This window comes from Micromys minutus (assembly GCF_963924665.1).
Source record: "Micromys minutus genome assembly, chromosome: 1".
In the NCBI taxonomy this organism is placed as follows: domain Eukaryota; kingdom Metazoa; phylum Chordata; class Mammalia; order Rodentia; family Muridae; genus Micromys; species Micromys minutus.
The window spans coordinates 260488272-260514365 of NC_137969.1; the positions used below are offsets into that span (position 1 = coordinate 260488272).

General features: G+C 38.3%; 1 protein-coding gene across 1 annotated transcript in view; it reads right to left on the minus strand.

Annotated features, from left to right (window-relative positions):
• The window catches only part of ITGB8 (integrin subunit beta 8), a gene marked incomplete at both ends in the record, with an annotated part of 74565 nt that extends 49023 nt beyond the window's left edge, over positions 1-25542 (minus strand). Inside the window, one exon of the mRNA XM_080913962.1 lies at positions 25416-25542. Coding sequence (XP_080770088.1) covers positions 25416-25542 — 127 coding nt within the window. The remainder of the gene's footprint in view (positions 1-25415) is intronic.
• Between the last annotated feature and the right edge of the window lie 552 nt (positions 25543-26094).

Sequence of the window (26094 nt, forward strand, 5' to 3'; positions counted from 1 at the left end):
ACCTCATGAAGGAAAGTCTGAGAAGGGAAGCTCTAAAGGCTAAGATAAGCAAGTTAGTTCCTGAGACTCAAAACAAAGGCCATGAGAAAATGGCACAGGTCTTCCACTTTTTTCTCTTCCTATGGTTCCATGCTTGAACTTCATAGGTACAACATACAAACAGTGTAAGCTACAATTTTTAATTTACTGTTTTATTTAGTGTATAGACTACAGGAAACAATTCTACTCTTAGAACTAAAAAGGAAGCAGATAAAAGAATTACAATACATCTATATCAAATATTTATCGACAAAATACATCTTTGTTTTATCTATTTACAAGTAGTTACAAATTTATTCTTATGTGTGGTTTACTCCTAAGTTATGGAGTCAGAAGCCACTAGTCTGTAGCATAATATAGTAAAATGTGTTGGCTAGCAGACTCCTCTTTTTAATACTTTACTATATTGTTTAATCTGTTTCAAACTTTTAAATAATCATGTAAATCAAAGCAATGAGGATCGGTGTGGAAAAAGCAATTTTATATGTTCAGCTGCCTCTTCTGCTGGTATGTACATGTGTAGATGTTTGTGTTTATGTGTGTACATGTGTGTGCATGCATGTGAACATGTAGAAAATCACACACTACTGTAACTTTAATGAGGGTTTAAAACCACATTCTTTTCATGTTTGCCCTCTTGGTTAGCTTTTTCAGATTGTGACTTTTGGAGTGGTTTTAGAAGAGAAGGTGATATGATAATGCTTAATTCTTAGTAGTAGTTGAAGAGACTAAAGAAATGGGGTCATATGAGAAGAAATACAGAGATCCTTGGCATTTGTTATTGAGAACTATGGTTGGAGAGGGCACAGTAGTAGATCCCTGAGCATAAATAGCATCACAATTTGGATCACCTTAGGACAAGGCCTAACTTCAAGATCATAGGTTGTAGGCTAGCCTGTGTAGGATAGAGTTGGGTTATAAATGGCTTGACCTTAACAATGAAATGAGAATCCTTGGAAGGAGAGCAATTCTTCTGGAAAAGAGAAAAATTCACATAACAGATTTCAAAAGCAGAAGGCAAGCAAACTGATAGTTTGATGAAAGAAACTTAAGTGGACTGCCACCAACATCTGCAATGGACTATCCCAATTAGTGATAAACCATTGGCCTGCCTGTTTCTTTTAAATTACTATACCAGGATTTTTAAACCAGCATTGACAGGAACTGGAATGTCACAATTCCCAGCTTTTCTTGCAATAATGATGGTTGTGTGAATCACTGTAATGACAGAGAGTTATCACAAAGTTGCTTAATGGGTCTTCTGTGAAAGGTTCTCAAAAGGGTGTTTTCTTTTACTTTGCCTCTCCTGCTTGTTTCCTAGCTTGTGTGAATATCTCCAGTGTCCATCATCATCTTCAGACCAGTGAAAACTTGCCTTAGAAAAGTCAATGCTAAGATTCAGAGAAGACCCATGCCTTTCTGAGTCTGTCTGTATGTAACACTCAAGAGCTGCATCTGAGGCTGAGAATTTATATATCCTGATCTTAATTAACCCACCCACTGCTTTTAGAAACTCTGACACTAAAATACTGACAGAAATATTAACTAAAAATTTTTATCTGAGAGTTTTAAAACATTGATGAGAGAGACAAAAAAATTTCAAGTACATGTTTTTAAAAGTAAATGACACCTTTTCTCACTAGCATGAAGTAGTCTTACTATGCTGAAAAGACCCCCCACACACACACACACATTTTGTTTGTTTGCTTTCCCTTAAAGATAACTAGACTCTTTAAACATATTTTATTTTTGTTTAAAAGATTAGTTTAATTAATTGTTATTATTCATCATTAGTTCATGTGTGTGTGTGTGTGTGTGTGTGTGTGTGTGTGTGTGTATGTGTGTGTGATATGTGCATATGCCTCTACCTGTCATGGTGAGTATAACTTTGTACATGTCACATACATATCATCATGAGCATAACTTTGCAGAGTTAATTTTTTTCTTCCACCTTCACATAGGTTCCAGAGATTCAACTCAGGTTGAAGCAAGTGTTCTTACCCTCTGAAATCTCTTGTGCGCCCATAATGCATTTTCTTTATATCCCTAGTACCTGGGTCATGCTCAGTAAATGTGTAATGAATAAACGGAATTCTATGTGAATCTTATTTTGCTAATTTAATTCCTGGGGTTTATAATCGCTCTTGAAAGCTTACATTTTAAAATAACCTTCATTTACCAAACATTTATTTTAAAAGGCAACATAACTATGTTTGCTTCTAGATCCACATCTGCATAAAGCACATGACTCTCCAAATTCATGAAAACAAATATACTCCAGTGACATTATTTATTTTGAAAATACAACTTTTATTTTGAAAGTCTGTTGAAAATACAATTTATTTTTAAAATTAAATTTGTTTCGAAAGAAATTCTGACAATATAATGAGATGATACAGAACTAAAAATCACTTTTTAAGCTTATTCTCATCAGATACAAAACTACTATATCCATTTTTATTCTTTGGTTGTTCAGATCAAAGCCAAAGTTCCATTCAGAAAGTGTTTTTTTTTTTTTTTTTTTTTTTTTTTTTTTATGTTGGAATAAGCCCAATGTGGAACATCCTTATGAATGTGAGAAAGAATTGCTCCTTTAAGCCAGATGGGTCTTTGGAGATGAGGGGCCCTTAGTATATGTTACTTTTTATTTCTAGGATAAGACTCAACCTTTCCATTATCCAGCCAGCAAATAATCCATTTAATTATATTAGGAAAGAAAGATGGGAAAAGGCCATTTTAACTTTGGGCATATTCTGGAATGTTGTAATAACACTACAGCACATTCTAGTCACTTGTTCTAGCTATTGGTCTAATCATTTGGATTGGATTGGGACAATCCAAAATGAGTCTAGCACTGGAATAGAATGGCATAAATTTGAATGCCAGTTTATAAGAAGAACCAGTATATAGCTACAAATAACCTTCATTTGTGTTGAAGCACATGGTCCCTAGAGACTTGATCAAAGAGGATCATAGAAATTTTCATTATAATGTATTTTTATACATGATAATCAGTTTGTTAGGCTCTAACTAGTGGGCCCATTGGGTGCTTTACTTTACCTATGCTTTATCTTCAGGCACCTTTTTCATTTAACAGGGCACTAGTATAACTAATTATAATTACAGTTATCTCATTGGTATAAACTGGAACTCCCCAGGGAAGCCAAAGCCTAAAATCAGCCTAAATCAGAGGTTCTCAACCTGTGAGTCATGACCATTGAAAAATACAGATTTCTGATGGTCTTAGGACATGAGACACCATTTAGCAACAAAGTTACAGCTATGAAGTAGCAATGAAAATAATTGTATGTCTGGGGCTCACCACACATGAGGAACTGTATTAAAGAGTCATAGCATTAGGAAGGTTGAAAACTAAAGGCCCTAATACAGGTGAGCAATGTGATAGTGGTTTGAAGACATGAGAGCTTCTGCGTGTAAATGATGAAGGACTCTGTCCTCACAGGCTGACTTGGAACAGGGATTGAAGTCTAGATAAGTACAGAAATCTTTAGATCACATTCCACATGCACCCTGATATATATCATTTGATGTGTAAAACAGATGAACATACAACATCAGTATTTGCTTGCCTGATGATTGCTGTTTTTATTTATCCCTAGCTCATGATATTCTTATGTGGGCCAAGTTGTCATAAAGCATCCAACTTGGTTTTGTAACAGGCTGTTGGTCTGACATGTCAATTGGTCTTCAGATATTCATCTGGTAGGAAAGTGAGACAAACTTAGGAAGATGGGATCAAGAAGACTCATCTCCTAAAACAGCTTTCTACTGAAGCCTCAGACTTCAAAAAACATCAACAGCTTAGGACTCAAAGAAGGTTCCAAAGGCCACTCTGAGGTAAATTCTGGTTAAGGCTGCATTTGTCTAACTTGGAAAGGCAATATTAGTCATGTGCTTTGTGTCTTGTTTTAACTGGAACCTTTCCATACATTCCAACTATCCTGTTTATGAGGCACACTCCCTTTCTATAAAAGCCAAATATTCACCAGATTTCCACCCTACATGTTTTGAACTTAACATACTGGATGGAGTGGGTTCCAGGACTCTTTCTATTTTCCTTTCCAATTCTTGGCAGGTAGGAATTTCCTGGTCTCCCACTTTAAAAAAACAAACAGCAACAACAGTAAACTCAAAACACACGGTTTCTCTTGCCAGAAAAAAATGCCTTGGTTAAAGAGGCAAAAGGAAAATGCCCTTTGGTAAGAGAAATGCTTTGCCTACATTGAGTCTTCCAAAGTGAGAGTCATATTGCAGGTGTGCACTTGATTAAAACCACAAAGCAACACCTGCATTGTAAGGAATCCAGCTTGCTTTTAATTGTAAGGAATTCAACTTGCTTTTCTGTAAATCTGTCTGTCTGCATGATGCCTACCTGCTTGATTTGTAAAAGATCTCTTGTTCACCACAGGAAACTCCTCTCTCAAGTCAGAGGGCCAGAGAACTTCTGCTTATTCTCCTATCTCTGTCTCCCATCTTGCTGCTTGTGCAATGAGATTACAGACATATATTATAAACCTGGCTTTATGTGAATTCTTAGGATCTGAGCTCAGGTCCTCCTGGTTATGTCCAACAAGCCATGTTCCACTTCTCAGTCTAGGAATTTAGTTTTAAATAAAATAAACAAGAAAATGAATAGAAACCTATACGGATGAAGTCTGGTTATAAAATGGTTTTCTTCACACTTCATTTCAAAGGTCTGGATTCAGTCCCTTGAAAAGTCAAATCTATATTCACTTTCAGATATAATTCTGGAAAGCTAGATACTCACAGCCAAGCATTAGACTGAAGCCAGGGACCCCAATGAAAAAGCTAGGGGAAGAAGTGAAGAAATTGAAGGGGACTGCAGCCCCATAGGAAGAACAATATCAAAAATGCAGAGGCAAAGAGTAGAGCAGAGACTGAAGGAAAGGTCATCCTGAGACTGGCCCACCTAAAGTAGGGATCCATCCCATCTTCAGACACCAAACCCAGACACTATTGCTGATGCCAAGATGACAGGAGACTGGTATAGCTGTCTCTTGAAAGGATCTCCCGGAGCTTTACTGATACAGATGCAGATGCTTGAAACTAACCATCAGATTGAACACAAGGACCCCAGTGGAGAAAAAAGGGAAAGGACTGAAGGAGCTAAAGGGGGTTTGCACTCCATAAGAACACCAACATCAACCAACCAGACACCCTAGAGCTCCCAGGAACTAAATCACCAACCAAAGTGTACATGTGGCCCTCCACATAGACCCATGGCTCCAGCAGCATATGTAGCAGAGCATCGTCTTATCTGGCAGTAGTGGCAGGGCAAGCCCTTGGTCCTGGGGACACTTGATGTCCCAATGTAGGGGAATGCCAGGGCTGTAAGGAGAGGGTGGGTAGGTGGGGGAGCACTCTGATAGAAGCAGAGGAGGGGGGTAGTGTAGGAGGTTTGCAGAGGGGAAATAACATTTGAAATGTAAACAAATAAAATAACTAATAAAAATAAATATACAAATAAATAACAATAAAACTTCATCCTGCAATTCCCCATGTTGGGCTCTATACTGAGTCTCACTGATAGTATAAAAATTCTGAGGATGGCACTGCTGTCTCTCTCTCACCTTTTTTTTTTTTTTTTTTTTTTTTTTTTTTGCATAGTTAGCAAAAGTCTAGAGAAGCTAATTCTCAACTCAAAGTCATTCAGCTAGTATGCCTGAGGACCCGCATGGTGGGGAATCATGACTACAGAGCATTACCTAGTAAAGGCTGCTCCTATACCCATGCAGTTGAGAACAGCAGAAAGACAATTCCCTTAAAGCTCCTGGATATTAGTGTTATTAATGTTAGTTCTTAAGTGATAGCTCAGTAACTCCAGACACTCTGAGGCATAGCTCAAATACAAGCACTCGGTCATCAGTTTTCCTGTCATCCACCCTAAAGTCAGCTCATTCTACCACTCTAAAAGTGAGGGATGCTACATTCCCCAGAAAGTGTTTAGTATTCTCAAAGCCAAAGAACCCCCTAAATGCTTCAGCCCTTTGCAAGATTCATTTTTCTTTCTGTGCTCAGGATGGCTATTAGTTTTAGCTTGAAAGTCCTGCCTGAGCCTCTTGCTGAGGCACGAATCAGGTCTGCTGGCCAGTGTTCAGTGGAGGGAGGCAGGATCCTCTTTTCAACTGTTTCCCTGACCTCTTGCCAGGAGATGCTCTGAGTTGCTTACTAATTAGGCAAAAGCATAGAGTGCTGGTCACAGTGGCCTTTCACTCGCTAACTTCCAGTTCTGCCCTGGCAGCCAAATCTGAACCAGGGAAGAGTACAGGTCTGTCCTTGGTCACCACTGCTCCCCTGACCTTGGCTCTGTTACTGAACTCGGCTGAAGTTCTGCTTGCTGGTGGATTAGGGGTGCTGCTACCAAAATCACAGGCCTTGCTTGTAGTCTGAGTTGTAAAAGAACACCCTTTTAAAGCAGAATACAAATTAATGGGACATGAGTGATGAATATCATACATCTAGCCTGTACAATTCTCTTAGTATATGTGGCTGTTTTCAGATAAAGTTTTTTTTTTATAACAAGCAAGATGTATTTTAATGATGAAAGACTCCCCATGCTTAAGTAACAAAACCTACCCACATTATTAAATGAGTATTCATTGTTCCCTGTTTAAACACATTATTGAATGACACCATCAGCCCATACAGAAATTTGAAGCAGTCTGCATGTAAACATAACACTGCCTCCATGGGTCTGTCAGAATCTGTACACTCACTCTAAATGTTCTATCAATAAAATTTACAATTAGTATTGTAAATTATAATATTATTTGTTAAAAGAGCAACCAGTGCAGAATAAAACATGTTTTATAGAAAACATTAAATTGTATGATTATGGCTTTTAGATGTGAACTAATAATACTTTATTGTGTTTTTGGCTTCAGCTCCTTAGTGGCCAATTTATGTTGTTTAAGCCTACATGGTATTTGGTTAATTTGTATAGTTTCTTCGATTTAGATTAAGAGGTAAATAATTCTAATGCCTTTAATATCAATTTAGCACAGTTGGTGAATATTTTGAGTTATAGTTTGAATGCTGGTGAAGAGACACCATGACCAAGGAAATTTTTACAGCATTTAATTGGGTAATTAGGAGCTTACTTAAAGTTTTAGAGGGTTGGTCTGTGGTCATCCTGGCATAAGTTTTTGAAACCTTAAAGCCAACCCCTAGTGATAAACATCCTTTGAGAAGGCCATTCCAACTCTAACAAGTCACACCTCCTAATGCTTCCCAAACAGTTCTACTAACTGGGTACCACCCATTCAAACATATGAGACTTTAGGGACTGTTCTCATTCAAGTTCAATCTGTAAAGGAGAATAGACAAAACAAAATGTTAACACAATGTAGTAGTATCAGTCTAGGATTTTCTTAATAAGTAGTACTATTACTATTCCCAATATACTAGTGCAATTTGAGCCCCATGTTAATAATTTATTTTATTTCTTGTTCTATATATTAAATTACTTCTTATTCTCAACACCATTGATAGTTCTAAATTCATTTATGTCTTGTCTCAAGTTTTTCTTATAAACATAAATGTCATATAAAAGAATATCCTGAATTACAGCCAGATGAATGTAACTAATTGTTCAGATTCCACTCCTCAAACATGAACAAATTGTTTATCTTAATTTTCAATTTCTTCTAAGTTTTTGTTTTGGTTTTCCAACAAACTGCCAGGCATCCACTTAGATTTCTGATGCATCCTCAAAATCTACAAGTTTTCCTCTTCTTCACCCAAATGGGTTTTTGTTAATTACCTATTTTCCAATTTATTCTAGTTTAAATCAACACAATTCCTATCAACCAGTGCCCAGGATCCTTAACATTCAGCCTCCTCCATATTCCCTCTGGTCTCATTCTACTTTAGGCTCTTTGTCATTGTCTTTGTCATGACAAACTTCTTATAGTCTCCTTCAACCAGTGTTTGAATTGCACTAAAAATTTTTAAACAGGACTTGGGAACTCAGTTGATAAAGTATTTGCTGCACAAACAAATGTGAAGACCCATAAGCACCCACATAAAAAGCTAGGCATGGTGGTGTGTGTTGGTATTTGGAATCGTTCTCAACCTCAGCAGCAGCACTGCCCACAGGCAACAGGAACCGGGCTTATCTGTTGCCATGGAGAAGGCCAAATATTCTCAGCATAACACTGGTTCAGACACCTACCTACACCTGGGAACAAGTTATGTCACAACCCACATAAAAGGTCGATCCCACTCTCGCCCACTCTCTCTTTTTCTTCTCTTTCTTCTCTCTCCCCCTTGTCCTGTCATTTCATTAAACCTCTCCCAGGTGGAACTGTATTGACTTGGTGTGGTTTGTCTGGACAAGAGCCACAATTTTTATCCCAACACCTTGTGTATGTTTGCCTCTATATCCTGCTCCTTTTTAAACTTCTTAGTTACAAAATTCTACCGTGTAGCTGTTCTATGGCTTATCTACTCTTGACTAGTAGTATTTGACATATATCTGTCTGGGTGACTATGAAATGTCATTCACATTCATAGACAGCTCTTGGTACAGAGCTGTGTTTCTGTGTCTCTAAGGTGCCTAAGAGTAGGGATATAGGGCAGATGGTAAGTATAAGCTATAAGCATTACTGTGTGAGACAAAACCAAACTGCATTGCAAATGGCTGTGCCATTTTTCATTTCAGCAACAAAATATGTTTGTGTCAGGTGCTTGGCATCCCTAAGAAGGTTTTGTAGTGTCAGGCTTTTAAGAGCCAGCCTACAAATGTGAGAGTAACTCAGTCAGTAAAGCACTTGTCAAGCAAAAATGAGAAACTGAGTCCTCTGGGTCCCCAGTACCCTTGTAAAAAACCAGGCATGTTACAATGCATCTGTGATCCAAGTTTTATAAAAACAGAATCAGGAGGTTCCCTTGGAGCCTTCTGGGCAGCAAATCTAGCCAGAGCAGTAAGCTTCAGGTTCAGTGAGAGGCCCTGCCTCAAAAAGTAAACTGGGAACTAAGTGAGGAAAATACTCAGTGCTGATCTCTGAATTCCACAAACATGCACACATAAAAACATATACATACATATGTAAAATCATCAGACACATTTTTCTGGCTTCACTTCCTGATACAGTGTGATCACATTACTACTTCCATGAGTGAGGGGGTACCTTCAAAATTCAAAATCAACAAACCTCCAAATTCTGTATAATTTCTCCCCACCTGAGAAGTAGTGACATGTTATTAAGTGTATGTAACTGAGTGACTTGCTGGTAGCAAAATGTATTGCACACAGTTTTGAAAGAGGTTGGGAAATCTGAATGCTTACAGGGTTAGTGGACCCTTTCTAATAACTCCCCCAAAGTTTCCTTTGTTGAAGACATAATGCCTTTATGGCCTGGTTAGTCATTTATTTGTTTGCATGTTATTTGCTTATTGTCTTTTTTTCATCAAATGTTTACATATTATGTCTGGTTCTATAACTAAGATATTACACAAGTGAATACATTTATCAAGAAGCAAAGTCCTCGAGGAAGAAGACACTATTAGTCCAGTTGGGAAAATGTCCTTTGGTGCCTTCACTGCCAAAGTATTGTTAGTTTTTACCTCAGACAATCACTTTTGTCACTGGGAATCAAGAGTAGTCAAGGCCCAAAAGGAAATCCTATCTACGACTTTGGAGGAGATGAGCTAGAGTAAGCCTCTCATACCTGAGCAACAACAGGCTTCATTGGGCCTCTTTGCTCCCTTCTGCAGACTTCCAAAGTAAGCTCCGAACATCTGCCCCCTTTCCCTGAAGATCCCATGAAAATAAGTATAGAACAATTTCCTTAAGCTTCTTGGGACTAAAGCTTTACTTTGATTATACCAATCACTATAAGATGCTTTCCCTCACTCTAAATCACCATAAGACTCTTTGGGACCTCTGACCATCTTTCATCTCCTTTACACCACTGGTAGATCCCACTCAATTCTTGGTGTACTACAGAGGAGTTGTCTGTATCTCAGTCTCTCTCAAAGCACCCTTTATCTTCCAGTCCCTGCAGAGCAGTAGCTTACATGAGGACTGTGCTTCCACTGTTGACTTATGAACAGTGATGAATGTTCTTCCCCTATCCCCCATTGTTGGGCCTGAAGATGGACAGGTGCCCTCTTCATTGCCATTTGAAAAGTTCTTCCTAAATGCATTAACCCTTCCTAACCAAAGGCCTTTCAGTAGTGAGTCGTCAGGCATTTAAGGTTATTTACTGACTTCACTCCCCAGGTGTCTTAGTCCCGCACAAAACATCATGACCAAGAAACAAGTTGGGGAGGAAAGGGTTTATTCAGTTTACACTTCCACACTGCTGTTTATCACCAGAAGAAGTCAGGACTGGAACTCAAGCCAGTTAGGAAACAGGAACTGATCCAGAGGCCATGGAGGGATGTTACTTGCTGGTTTGCTTCCCCTGGTTTGCTCAGCTTTCTTATAGAATCTAGTTCTACCAGCTCAAGGATGGCACCACCCACAATGGACTGGTATCTCCTCCCTTGATCACTAGTTGAGATAGTGCCTTACAGCTGGATCTCTTGGAGGCATTTCTTCAACAGAGTCTCCTTTCTCTATGATTAACTCCAGCTTGTGTCAAGTTGACAGAAAACCAGCCAGTACACCAGATAATTCTCATCTCATCTGTAGAACATTGTCACTGCTTGATTATGGCAAGTGGGCCAGGCTCTTCAACATTCCTTCCATTTAATATACACAGACCATCTCTGCAATGCTGGCATATTCAGGCCCCCTGTTCTCTTCTCCAACTACTTCTGTCGATGTCCTAATGTTGCTGCTCAGAGCCTCAGAGTTCATCATATAGTAGGCAAGATCCCCTGGGATCTTTATGCACACATCTTTCTCTGAGCACAGTCTCCCTCCTTTTATCCCTGAGTGTAAGTTTTTGATGGTGACAATAAGCCACCACCTGTTCTTCATCCCTATTACTGAGTCTCTCACATTGCTTGCTATGCCCTCTATTCCCTATCTGTCAGCAATTCACCTACAAAGATGACTTTCTCACTGCCACCAGATTCTTGTTCAAATGTCACCTTTCTTAACAACCATGGGCCTTGATAGTGTTCTCAAAATAGTAATTTCCAACTGCCTCCCCTCTCTTTGTTTTCACAATTGCACATATTGTTTATGGTAGATAATTACTTAAAATTACTTACATTGTTTTCAAGGAATGAGTGCAGTCCCAAGTGAATGTGCACTGTTGATATGGCCACTGTTGTGCCAAGGACCATTGCCTCAGTCCTATGGTGATAGCAAAGCCTTCTCTGGGTGATGCTGAGAGGGTGTGAATGTTGACAGGATGTATAAAAAACCACAGTAGCATATTCCCCTTGAATGTTTATGGTCTGTTTCCTTACAGAGACTTCACCTATCAAGATTAGCTAAGCCTGGCTCCTTGTTTAGCTCTATGCAGCAATCCCACCACCCCTTAAACTGTATATAAATAGCATGTGGAGCTTCCATTGCCATGGTTTTCCCACTAGATAGACAAACTCACTCAGTCTCAGATTTTTGGTATCTGTGTGTCTGTCCTTGCTTCCTTCATTTCTTTACCACCCCAGCTAGGTGAATCCTTGCAGAATTAAGGAGCTTATTGTTTATTCTTTTCTCTCCTACCAAGATAATAACTCACAAGGTAAAAGTGTGTGTGTGTGTGTGTGTGAGAGAGAGAGAGAGAGAGAGAGAGAGAGAGAGAGAGAGAGAGAGAGAGAGAGAGAAAGAGAGAGAGAGAGTCAGAGACAGAGACAGAGAAAGAGACAGAGAGACAGAGAGCAGAACACTGTGTGTATTTTTGTGTAAATGTGCGTACATGTGTGCAGGCAAGAGATTAATGCTAGATGTCTCTGTCATTGTCTACCTTGAGTTTGAGATAGCCTTTTGAAGCTTAAACTTTATGATTTCAGTGATTGGTTGACAAGACTTTCCCCAGTATCTGCCTATCTTTGTCCCTCCACCACTGAGGCTACAGGTTCATGCCACCAGCCACCATGCTTGTCTTTTACACTGGTGCTAGGGAATGGAACTCAGGTCCTGGTGCTTGCACTTTACCCACTGTGCCATCTTTCCAGCCCTCCAGTTCTTTTTTTTAAAAATATTTTCTTGTCATATGAATGTAATCTCTGATGGGACAAATATTTTGTTCATTTCATTCTCTGTCATCTCCTCAGCATTTAGAGAAAGACCAGGCATGTTCTAAACAGTACATATTTGTGGAGTGAGAAAATGAATGGGCATCTTTTTCATTTATCAAAATGCCCTGTGTATATTCTATCTCACCCTCCCCCACTTCTGGTTTGTGTTTATTTCTGTGTCGTTCATCTTGCTTTCCCCATCTGTGTCCCCTTTTCTCAATCCACTCCGGAACTCAGCAGGCCCATCTTGGAGGAGCGTAGTCTGGACACATCTCATCTGTTTTGCCTGTTATGCCTCTTCTGCACTATTTCCCAGCCTATATATGCTAGTATTTTCCTCTGAGCCATCTCTGAATTTGGGTTCTTTGATATCTTAGGTCATTGATATCATTACTTAATCCTTGTGTTTCTCATTTTGCACACATATTTCACAGTTTAAACACCGTGCAAGGAGACTTATGCTCTTGGGATACGTCATGCACAGTCTGGATAGAGGGCACTTTCTGATGATTCAGTTCAAGACAGTGTAGACATACTGTGCTCATGTGTACTGAGAAATAAACATCCTTATAATCTTCTGTTATCCAGGGATCCACACTTTAACACTGTATGGAGGAGAGAGAAAGCTAAAAGTAAACCTTGATATTTATAAAGACATTGAAGTTGTCTTCCATTACAGCACATATTCCTGTATCCTGAGAGCCAAAGGACTCTTCTGCAGCTTCATACCACTGCCATGTGCACTCCCTCAAATCTCCAAGAGCAGTTACTCTGTCTGCAGCAATTTCTATGGTATCCAGACCTAGGTTCCATGGACCTCCAAGTTAAATTATGTTTTCTGATCAGCTCTGAGTTTTGTGAATCTGATCAAACAACTGTAAGGTTTCCTTCTATTAACAAGTAGTATTTAAATAAGGTCATTGCCAACAGAGGAAAGAATACACATTCATCTTAAATAGTTTAAAAAGGAATCAGGATATGAATGATCATGGAACTTTATTAAAACAGTTTTTACATGTAGCCCAGGGAATCCAAGTTTAACTACTTTTCATCTCATGAGAACGCTGAATGTAATAGTAAAACCTGGTTGCTTAGGATGAAGAAATGGGCAAAGATTTAGTCCAAAGAAGAACATCCTGCCATTTGGGGAGGTAGCAGATTCCATTTCTTCAGGAGTTTGGAGTAGTAATGATTTGATGACATTTGTTTGCCTATAGATTTTCTAGTATTACCTGCTACTGTACAGAGATTTTTAAGGCTACAATACTTGTTGTGTGAAGTTTATGGCAACACAGCTAAACCTGACATAAAACAGAACCTTTAAAACTATGTCACAAAAAGGATCAGGCAGGGTACAGTGGCATCAGATAACAGGGGCTTGTCACCTCAAATGGAGACAAAGAGGGACAAAACAAACTTCCTTGAGGAAGTTCTGGTGCCTTTTTATTGCATGATTGCACCTCTATTTTGTCTGGTTCCCTGCCCTGTCCTGCCTGTTAAATATCACACCCTATTACCAGGACTGGACCAGGATTGATGACAACCACAAAATAGCAGCAGCCTGTTCAAGACATGAAATAATTCCCATTATTCAGAACCCATTTTCAATCTGATTGCTGAATTCCCTAGAATTTATCCAGCTTCCTCTCAAACTTATGTCTTTTCTGTATTTGAATATATCAAACTCAATGCTTCTTCTAAAAACTCCAAGATTCCTGTAATACTACAATAAAATCATATTTGTGTTAACAGTATGAGAGCTACTTGCTCACTCTGAAAGACTCATAGGTCCATGTAGGTATAACTGTTTTAATTTACTTTTTGGGTTGGAAACACTGCTATATTCCACCATAAATGTCCAAAAAAAAAAAAACCCTCAAAGATTATAGGATTCTGTATTCTCATACTCAGAGTAAGAATGTTTATAATGCTTTAGTCCTTGCCTTGTAAAGACAATCAGAGGTACCCTAAACTTTATGACATTTTACCTTGGTATAAAAACAATTCAGAAAAGAAATAGATAAAGGCCAGTATCACAAGGGCAGTATCTGGCAACCTGGATTTCTGCGATCACCCCATTTGCACAATTTTGTATCATGTTCTGAACAGTATTGTCAAAGCTCTAGAAAGGTGAATATGCACTATTGGAGGTAAAGTTATTGTGACCCAGACTCTTTGTAGGACAGACATGTTTTAAGAGTTATATTTGGCTAGAAAAAAGGCCTCTAAAAATTGAAATACTTCTATATTTCTTGTGATTTTTTTCAGGGCATTTAATTTCATGATTACTAATAAATATCTTTAATAAAGATTCTTACACAGATTGATAATTTAGTAAGCTCTCTGACATTATGGCAGGTTTATACAATTTGTTATAATTTGTTACTAAATTTTCTTTAACATAACAGAAATACCTAGTAACCACAAAGGATCAAGAACACATGTGTTCTACACTGTTTTGAAAAAAAAGTTAAGCCCCAAGAATCATAATTTGTAGTGTAGAAGGGAAACAGCTTGTGGCCCTTAGACAATATTTAAGATTTTTATCTGGGAGGAAAAGTATAATGTTCAGTGACAGTTCTGACCAAACATATCCATCCTGCTCAGAGAAGTTCATTAGGAAGTCACACTTGTCTATTTATTCTTCAAGGCCAATTCATCTCTGGGAGGCAGAATTTCTCTCCAAAGCCCTGTCTGTTTTCCCCATAATATTCAGACATCACACACAGTCCCACCAAGTCTTATTCAGACATCACCCACAATCCTACCAAGTCTATCACAAATAATTCAGCCTCAGAAAGCTGTGGGCTGTGGTATTGGTGCTGTGCTGACCTCCCGGCAGACCAGGACTGACTTGGACTTATTTATTGCCATAATGGGAACTTAGCTAGCAAATGCTGGTACTCAACCTCTAAAAGCTCTGCTCTGCCTTCAGATAAACACATGCAAATCTCAGTTCATTCCTATTCTCCCAAACCTCTGCAGTCCCAGCAGGTGACACTAACCCCTGTATGGTCTTCATTCTTCACAAACATCTTTTATACAGCATCCCATTCCCATGAACAAATGGTAGTAAAGATATGTAATCCTTATATTTTCATTACCAACTTAGAGAGGTCTGGTATTGTGATTATATATACTAGACCTTTCCTCTAGACTGTCACTTGAGCTGGCTGGAATTGAACATTGAATGATACCTTTTTGTTGTTTGGTTGGTTAGTTTTGTTTTTGGTTTGGTTTGGCTTTTTTTTTTTTTTTTTGAGACCAGGTCTCACTGTGTAGCCTTGGCTGGCCTGGAGCTTGCTATGTAGATCTAGCTATCTAGCTGGCCTTGAACTCATGGATGATATATAAACCTGCCTCTATTTCCTGTGTGCTGAGATTAAAGATCAGCACCAACACACCTGTAAAGTGAACTTTCAATAATCAAACTCAGAATTCCTGAAACTGACTTCTATTATGAGTTGGCCTGCTTTGTTGTTGACCACCCAGATGAAGTTTTCTTCCAGTGTATGTCATGTGCTGTCTTTTGCAAATTATAATCTACTTGTTTTAAATTCATCACACAAATTCAAACCAAATATATAAAAAGACAACAGAGGAATACCTTTAGAGGTATTCCTTGTATTAAGAGAGCTCCATCTTTTCTCTGCCAACAATAAAGTTTGCTACAATGACTTCTTTGTTTGCAACTAGTACAGCCAGTTCTACAGCAATCCCTGCCCTTCCTACTACTTTCTTGCATTCTTTGTTTCCCAGAAGTCAATGAATACCTTACATGACTAGGCAAAGCCAGCCTGGCTTCTTTGCCTCTCTCCAGTAGGCACTTAGGAAAGGCACCCCCAGTTTGGCACGCCACAAGGTACATTCTGTCAACTTTCTTCTTTTAAAGAAACTAGAGGGGTTTTTTGTTTGTTTGTTTTTTAATGACTTTCCTTTTAAGATCTCTAAATATTCCAAAGTTCCTTTGCAGGATAGAGGTAATCACTCATTCTATGAGGAGCCTCTCTCCACTATTCAATACCTTCCAGAGTTACTAACAAGTGCTACTGAGTATATATATAGACCTTGTTCAGATCAGGCAAAATGCTTCTCCCTGGAAAGGTACTTGTCATGGGTCTTGGACCTATGTATGAAAACACATGAAACTGTGTCTAATGTCCCATCTTTCTCTTCTGTCTTTACTATTACCCTTTCTCTCCACACTCCCAGGCTTATGGCCATCCAGAATTTTTGGCTTAACCCAGCCTTTCCAGCTATCTCTGTTTTATAATTTGGTATTAGGCATAGGATGTATGTGGTAACACTCTAGGACAATCACCCTCACCAATACTTACTTAGAATAGTAGACTTTTTCTTTGTCAAATTTATTAATATTTTTCAGGCAAAATGAAATCATAAACTACCTTTTAGAAAGAGGTAACACATTTCTAAACCACTTACCATAATGATAGGTAGCTCATGAGGAAGTTCAGAATGAAAGGATACTTCTTAAAAGCTTGTATCCTCCTTTAAAATGTGAACTTCAAAAGATACTATTTGAAATGAAACATCTAAATATTTAAAGTTACTTTGAACATATGTGCAGTAGGCAAGTCTGACAATCTGAGCTCAGTACTTAGGAACCACACAGTGAACAGGAGAATGGACTCCCTCATGTTATCCTCTCACCTCCATACTTATGCCATGGCTTGGGTACCCACATACATACACACACATACACACATAATAAATAAGTAAAATAACATCTTTAAATTTAATAAGAAATAGAAGGAATATAAATGATAAGACCATTGTAATTTTCTTTGTAATTTTCTGTCAATGATTTGGATTTTAATTAAGTTAATCGAGGGCCTTTAAAAATAACTGGAATAATTTGACTATATTTGTTTGATATCATAGTTTCCTGGCAAGAACTGACTCCTGCTCTTCTGTTGAAAGGTGGTATTACTTTAACTGATGTATAAAATCTCACTAGATACCATTTTTATTTTCATTATAGTTTTCTTTGGCTGGAAATTATGCTGACTTACTAACTGTGAAAGTAAAATAAGGTGGCATTAACCCTTATTAGTGAAGAGAAAAGCAGTTCCTTTACTCCTTAAAAACAGTGTGGTGCTATCTGCTAAACATTCATTCTCTTATTGATAGTAATTATATGTGCTGAATAATTTGACCAAATTTAGCTTATCCATGTGAGTAAAATGATCTTTCTTGTGATGTTTTAAACTAATTCCAGGAAATTAAAGGTAAAACTAATTTAAGAACATTTGTGCAGAAGCTCTCAGTTCTCTGGGGCATACTATTTGCAAGAGGGTAGAACTCAGTTCACATCTCAGAGTTTTCTGAAAGTAAGAAAATATAAAAGCCTTCTGCATTTTATTTTCATACTATCCTTGTCTGTCTCACTCCCCAGTAATATTTAAACTATTAGGCAAATCTGCTGTAACTTTTCAAGGCCAAGGTCGGAGTACAAACAACACCAGGCAAAACAAAGGAAAGTATTTAGTATTTGCAAACTAGAATAAGAAATCATTAAATCAAAGGAGGTTCACTGTGGTTTAGATGTAAAATGTTCCTTTAAGACTCACATGCTACAGGCTTGGCACCTAATTCAACAGCTCAGAGGTGAGATCCTGAGTAGTGATCAGATCATGAGCACGCTAATCTTATCAATAGATAATCCATTGAAGAATTCCTATCTGAACAGACTGTTCGGAGACAGAGCCTATTTGAGGAAGTAGGTCACTTGTCCTTGAAGAAAGGCAGATCTTGTTTTCATCCATGTTCATGAGCATGCTCTCTGACCCCCAATCTCTTTCTCCCTCTCTTACTCTGAGTTATGGTTACCATAAAGTGATCATTCTCTGCTGAAGATTCTCACTGCCCTAGTAGCCTTCCCAGGGTGTCTAAAGAGATAAAGGTAGGAGCATCTGGAGCATGAAGACAAATCAAACTCCCCTCCTTACAGTTGATTTCTCAAGTGTTTTGTTAATTAAAGTCTAACAAAAGAAGTTCCACTTCTGATTGGGAACTTGGCAGTGTATGAAGCCCTCAAACCTCCAGTCCAGGGTCACTCTTTTCTTCCCAGCTCTAGAATCATTCTACAATGAAAAGTGGCAGTCCTTTACCTGCATGCAAACTGCAGCCTGTGTGTCTAAGCTCTATCTTGTTCCTCTGGCATCCAGCCATATTTGGCTATGCTTGTCTTGGGTTTGGCACAAAAAGAAGGCTCAGAAAGCAGCTTGGGGCTATTAGGTCAAGAATTTTAGAAACAATCTAGAAGTGGCTGACAGAAAAGGGCACCCTCCATAGACCATTCATGCCTGATTGAGGCATAACCAGAACTACGAGGAGGTCTCACAAGGTCAGGGAGGAACTGCACTCCCCTGTAGATGGCAGTCTATGATGGTGATTCAGAGTGCTGAGTCAAACACAGCTCTAAATTCTGTTTCTATTACTTATTAGCTAAGTAAGAAAACTTTCAGAAGTTATCTGGTAACTGCCCCCAGCACGGAGAACTGTAACAACAAGGAAATAATAAATATTCACATCACATGGGCCATTACTTTTCATACTTATCTTACTAACAATGCAAAGAAATATGTGAGGACTAGTTAAAGAAAAACAGAGTTAAACTTTAAAAATTCAGTCTTAGCTTTTAATGTTGGTAAAGATCTGCTGCAAAGGAAGGTCCAGAGACTGCTTGCTGGGGTAGACTTGGAAAGACAAAAGAAGCAACTTCATTTTTAGAAGTAACTCTTATTCTTTGGTTCACCAAAGGGTTGGAGTTGACTGGGGATCAGGCACTAATGTGCAAGGCACTATCTTAACTCAAAACCGATAACTATCCTTACGTTATTCAAGGTGATTCATTCCAGATGATTTATTGAACCTACTATGCCAGGCAGTGGAGACAGAACCAGCAGGCACGGTATATTCTGTTAAAGGGATTAGTGGGGGTGGAGACAGAAGACATAAACAAGGCAGAGAACATTGGACCTTTGGTCTTCTGGAGGGGATCTGTATGCCTCCCAGCTGAGAAGCCTGAAGGCAATGAAGAGCCAAGATAGAAGTTCCTTTGGTGATAGCCCATACAGGGTTTCTCTACCTACTGAGAAAGGCAAGGTCACTTTTAAGAGATCTTTACAGACAAAAATCTCTGTTTTCAGAAACATGTTAAGAATCCCCATCATAATTTAATTACTTTATTAAGTATCAATCTCCATTTTACATTTATCTAACCTGATATCAACCTCTTATCGATTGCCTTGTTACCTTTTTACTCAAAACATTTTTCCACATAGAACTATGTGAAATTTTTAATATCTTTAACAGCAACAGAAAAAAGGAAAATTTTATTATACTTATCAACTTAAAAATCCTAACATCTAGGTCCTGTCACATTTTCCCTGAGAAACTAAACTGAAGAATGTCTTAAGCTAAAGAAAAAACAAACAAACAAACAACAACAAAAAAAAAAAACCCCAAAAAACAAAGCCCAAAACCAAAAAACCAAAACACAAAAGAAAAGGTGATATGTGTGTGTGACCACGGACTGTAGGTTTGAGAACTTCATACACTGCCAAGTTCCCAATCAAAAAATCATTAACAGCCAATGGGACACCCAAATTAGTAAGTATGCATGAATGAGTCAAAAAATGATATGAACATATGAAATGATGTAGAACTCCAGACACTCTGTAACACCCTGGCAGTTAGAAACCTAACTAGGCCTGAGTTGGTTAATAATCTGATCAATAATAGATTTCTCCCTATAAGTACTTTTTATTTGATTTGTCTGTTTGTTTTATATATATTGAGACATGTTTTCTCAGTGTAACATCCCTGGCTATCTTGAACTCAATCTATAGACAAGGTTGGCCTTGAACTCACAGAGATCTGCCTACCTCTTCTTCTCCAGTGCTAAGATTAAAGGCATGTACTACTAACAGTACCTGGCCTTTCTATAAGTACTTTTGCTTGAACTTAGAGGCTCATCCTTTTTCTTCTTGCTGACACATTGGAAAGCCAAGGGACCATAGGGAAGCAGATTTTACCACAGGGTGTTCCCCACTAAGCCACCTGCTTTTTTCTCTCCCTACATGAGAAACCTTTCCACAATGAGGTATACATGAGGCAAACTGGGAATAACTGAGAGCTTTCCCAGGTGGCATGTTTTGAAGATATTCATGATTCTAAAATCAAAATCCTATTTTTGTGATTACTTTGCACTGGCAATAGGGTTCTATATCACTTATTCTATAGTGGTACCCAAAACTCTCAGTGGGGCATGTGTGACAGAGACATGATTGTATAATACTCAGAAAGTTCCTTAAGAAATTGTGAAGCAGTATCAAAGGAATTTAAATCCTGGCTCTCCCTTATACTGGCCATGTGTTGTACATACTGTTCATCTCTTGTGCATCAATTCCCTCCTTTTAAAAGCAGGAGTTATAAATCCACTTTTCTCACAGTGTTGTGAAGATTTAATACATTGAATTATTTATAGAAAGGCTTGGCAGAGAATTTGAGCTCAAATGACAAACATATCTTTAGAGATACCATTTTTTATATATTTTGGTTGAGTAATCTTTAAGTTCCATACTTAATATTCAGCTTCATGTAGTCAAATAAATTATTACAAAATGTAGGGGGGTTCTAATGGTTTATTTTATGATACAGCTAGTATGTAACTCAGTGAATGTGTTTCTTTCAAAATTGGAGAATATTCAGAAGACCTCATAGTCTTCTGCTGACACTTGCAAATTATCAACGTTCAGTGCAACAGAAGCTAGAGTATTGAGAACAAGATAGATTGAACAACTATAGGAACATTAGGGCAAAGTTATTTGGTTATTCACTAGATGCACAAAAGTTGATATCCTCATTCCAGTCTGGCAAGGTAAGATTCAACTGTATGATAAGAGTTTTATATCAGTTATTATATAGTTGTCATGACAAGAACAAGCTAAACTCTGCAATGACTAGAGATAACAGGCTCCATCACCAGGAAAGATGGGTGGACATCTCTTCTTGGCAAACCCAAACAAAGACTCACCAAAGACAAATATTTTACTGAGTTTTAAGAAAAATAGAGAGTGACAGCGCTTTTCTGTTAAAGTTTGAAAATCTTAGATTAAAACAGAACCTTCCACTTCTGTGATCCATAAAAGGACCCAAGGGAGCCTGTCTGTAAGCAAGGTGAGGAATTTAAAAACAGGCTATTTATCCCTGTCTATACCAGATTCAATCATTAGAAGTTCAAATGTCTGTACATGTAAAGAACAATGACAAAATTATCTCACATGCTGTATTTTCTTCAAGAAATGGTAATTTAAAATAGTAATATGTAAAAATTGGAAAGATAATACAGTGTTTTACATCATGATATGTCTAAACTCTCATAAATATCCAATTGGAATAGAAACTATCAAACTTATCTTGATTGCTTATCCTAATTTTATTTGCAACTTTCTCTTTCTTTTATGAACTCTATCCATTGACTCCTTTTGGCTTATTTTGATGACAACCAATTTGTATTTCAGTATAATAAAGACATAATTAGCTTGGCAGGCACTTATAATCACAAATAAATAATATAGCTTTCAAACTTAAACATATGTTTAAAAGTGATCACCTGTCAAATGTATTCTAAGAAATTCTGCTCTCTGGTCAGCTGTCCTCTCTTTTAAGACTAAACTACCAAAAATCTGACTCACCACTAACTGACCTGACAGAATGTGAAAAGGGCAAATTTGGAGAAGAAAATTAGGCATTTGTTTTTGAATATATATGGATCAATTTTGTATTTAGACACACAATAGGGAGTAGACAGTTTGCTTTCTCCTCTGAAGAGCCAACAAGTGGTCAAGATTGGAGATAAAAATCTGCATGGTGTCATCATAGAAACACAAAACACCAAAGCTAGATCAATTCACTTGGGTCTCTGTACTGACAAGGAAGAGAAATGAAGACAGAATTTCAGAGCCACTGCTGTTATTGAAGTTCACAGAATGAACAAGAATCAAAATCAGCGAAGGAGAAAGAAGTCGAGCCAGGAGAGATAATAGGGTTTAAAGCTAAGTGTTGGGTGAACAGTATCAACTTCTTACTTGATGATAAGACTTGTAGGGTAATAACTATGGATTAGATAACAGATTTGACAATCAAACAGGCACCAGACCTGAGTTAAGCAGAGCATCCACATGATGAATAAAGCTTTTCACAAGGGCTCAGTATAGAGAGATGAAATAAGCATGAAACTCTTCCAAAGCACATACAGTAGAAGGGCAATTTTGAAACTATATCAGCTACTTGTTTTCACATGTAAAGCAAGCATGGATGAATTTTAAACAGACCCAAGGTGTCTTTGTTGCCCCAAGTCAGAATTACTATACACACATAGTATAAAAGTGACATAGAAGACTAACTGAAGAAATTTGGAGGCTAGTGAGATGACTGGGGGTTAACATGCTTGCATGACTGGCGTTTAGATCTCCAGAAGCCTACATACCAATATCCAGTTGGCATGTTAACTGCTTATAATTCTAGTCTTGGGATATGGGAACAGAATCCTTAGAAACAAGATTAGCCACATCAGTGAATTCTGGGTTTGACTGAGAGAATCTGTTCAATGAATAAGATGAAAGAGCAATGTTGGATGGTTCTGACATCAACTTCTGGCTTCCAAATGCATATTTATCCACATATATGCACCACCATATGCAAAATCATGGCTGTGCATTCTTGCACATGAGTGCACACACACATACACACACATACACTAAAATTGGGGATATTCAGAGAATATCTGATATGATAAAATCCATTTCAGTGAAAGTCATGCTGCTGTCACAAAGCAAAGCACATTCTGTAGGTTGATTGTAATAGAAAAAGTATGATAGCTAAATAAACAGAAAACGAAATTTCACTGCAATAATAGCTCCCAATTGTTAAAGAAATTGTGAGTTTTGAGATGTATCATTTTTCTATTGCTATGTAATTAGGCAACAAATTAGTTTTACTCTTTTAAAATTAGTACAATAACTCTTTAATTATTAACTACTTTTATTTAATAAACAACCATTAGTCCCTAGTTTTTTAATGTTGGCATTGATGACTATAATCGTCTTCAGTGTTCATTAGTTTCTGTGAGAAGAAATGAAAAGAAACTAGAGTAATACTTTCTACATCAGAAATCTTTGCATCTCATTTATAACACAGTCTACCCACTGCATTCAGCCACACTCTGCTCACACTATTGTAAGTCTAGTGTGCATTTGTATAAATTGTTCTTTAAAGATTAAAGCCAATGTGATGTGTACCTATGGTCTTCTTACTATGGCTTTATTGCCCGCAGCATTTTCTTGGTGTAAACTACTGAGCATGGGAACAAGATTCCCTTTGTAACTGATACCTAAATTTCTATTCTGCTTTAAGCATTTAATTTGCACAGTAAGACCTGTAATTTAAGACTTGTAGCTGTATCACAAAGTACAGCTGTTTATACTGATCTCTAATTTGCTGAGTAGTACTGGCTATAATTTAAATTTTTTTCATGTTTTAAACTACCATGCAAGTCCGTATATATCAGAAGCCTTTGTATATTGACAGAGACTGGGAAAAGGATGCCTTGTTTTGATTTCAGATAAGCATTCACTTTTTGGGTCAGCAGGTGCAAGGCAGCCCATTCATAATACTTGCTTCAAATCAATAATAGTCACTGGATGGAAATATCTTGCTGGTACACAGGAACTTGACTTATCTTTACAAGCGCAATGAACTTTTAAAAACCTCTGTTATTAGCAAAGATTAAAGGTGAGTGAGACTTTCTTTGGAACAAAATATATTCTGTTGACATAAGTTTTGGAGAGTATAGTGTTGTGAATGTTTACTAAATCTAGGAGAACACTTTACTTACTGACATAGGATAGAATTATGCTCAGTGGAAAATCCGCTGTGGCAAACACATGTTCCATTCAAAAGACACTTGATAATGAGTGTGACTCTTTCCTTTGCATTAAGTTTCACTTATTTTGAAATCTCAAAGTCTCAAAATAACCATAAGGTGAAAGTTAACTCTAGTTTTTTTCTCCCAAAACTAATGTTAAACAACTATATATGCAATAATTAAAAGAGTCTACCTGGACTTTTCCGTTATAAACTTTTACATATAAGCATTTGCTTTAGTTAACTTCCGGAAGAAAGCCAGCACACCAATTCAAAGTGCAGAGCTAAATATAAGTTTTACAACAGAAGTGAGGCTATTAATTAAAACTACTTTCAAGTTGAAGACTATAGTAAGTCTTTAATAACTTTTAAGGGATTAGTAACCCAAAGAGGAAAAGTGAAAAATTTAAGTATAACAATGGTAACTCCATTTGCAAAAGTAAATAATTGGCCTCTATGGTAAAACTGATCCTTAGATTGGTAATTGTTATTATTACTTATTCTGTTTCATGAATCACCAAGAATATCATGCTACGATGTTAAAGTCCCAAGCTCCTTCTCATACACTGTCCACATAAAGTTGACTTAGGAAAGGTAGGCATCTTTATCTGTTTTGCAGATGAAATCAATAAAAGTTTGTAAAAAGGTGACCTCTTGGTAACAGAGACCTATCTTAGGGGACAGATCAATTAGCCACAATAACTTAACAATGAAAGTGTCCTCCCCACTTCATCCCAGGCCAGTGGCTTAAACCATGAATGGATATTCCTTAAGGGCATTTAATTCATTCAAGCTGAATGCTACGGTAGAAGAAACTTGTAAGTTGTTCTTTCATAGACCAATAAATGGAAGATTCTGTCTTATTATAAACCATCTTAGCCACAGCCTCTTAGTGGATGATGCCCCGCCCCCAGGGTGAAAAGTTGGGGAATACAGAATAGTGAATAGGTATATCCTCAGGAAATACCTGAACCTCCTAATTGCATTCTGTAACTACAATAGACTCTCCCAAACTTAAATAAACTTTCCCCAGCATTACGGACTATTGCTGTCACTTAGGGGTGAAAATACTTGATACCTGGCTTCTTTATGGAGAACTTTACACACCTGCCCTCCTGAAGTCTCAGGACTGACCAGGACTGACATCTACCACTTACCTGTCTGGAATGCCCAGGCCATAAGTTCTCAATATCAGCTCAAGACTTTGGGAGAAGGGAAGAAAACAAAGCAAAATAACTTACCACTTTGGACCAGTCCAAGAACAAGTGAAAATACCCAGGCCGCCCCAAGAACCAAGGCTGGACCTCGCTGGCAGTTGTGCAGGCAGAGCAGTGCAGCAGTCAGAAAAGCCAGGGCCGAGCCGCACATAATGCAAAGCAGCCCGCCCAGTGCCTGCTGCCTAGTCGCTTTCCTGGTGCGCTCTCGCGATTTAGGAGCGCACCTTGAGGCCGGTGGGCCGAAAATCCCTAGGACCTTTTCGACAGGCCGGGTTGTCTGACCCAGTTGCTCTGAGTAGGCGATACAGGTATACGGGCAAGGGCAGCTCTCTGCATCTCAGGGCCCCAGAGGCCCTCCCAGCTCTACACAGCCGGGTTTGCAGTCTCAATCAAAAGCACCTCGTAGGACAGCCGATGGCCCGCGGGGGCGAAGCAAGTACGCGCTCCGCAGTCCGCTCCCAGACAAAGAAAAGAGCTTTTGTTTCTCCCGAGCCGATCCGGCTCTGCTGCACAAATCAGCTTAGCGAAGAGCCAAACACAATCAAACCCAAACAAAGCCTGAGGCTGGGGGGGAAAACCACCCTAATGTAATTCACAGGGTGATGCTGCATTAGTGGGAGGGGACGGCTAGCAGGCCAAGGGGGTGGGAGAGTTTCTGGCTCATCTGTCGGTGCTAGCTTCTTCCACAGGTGGGCAGGGAGGC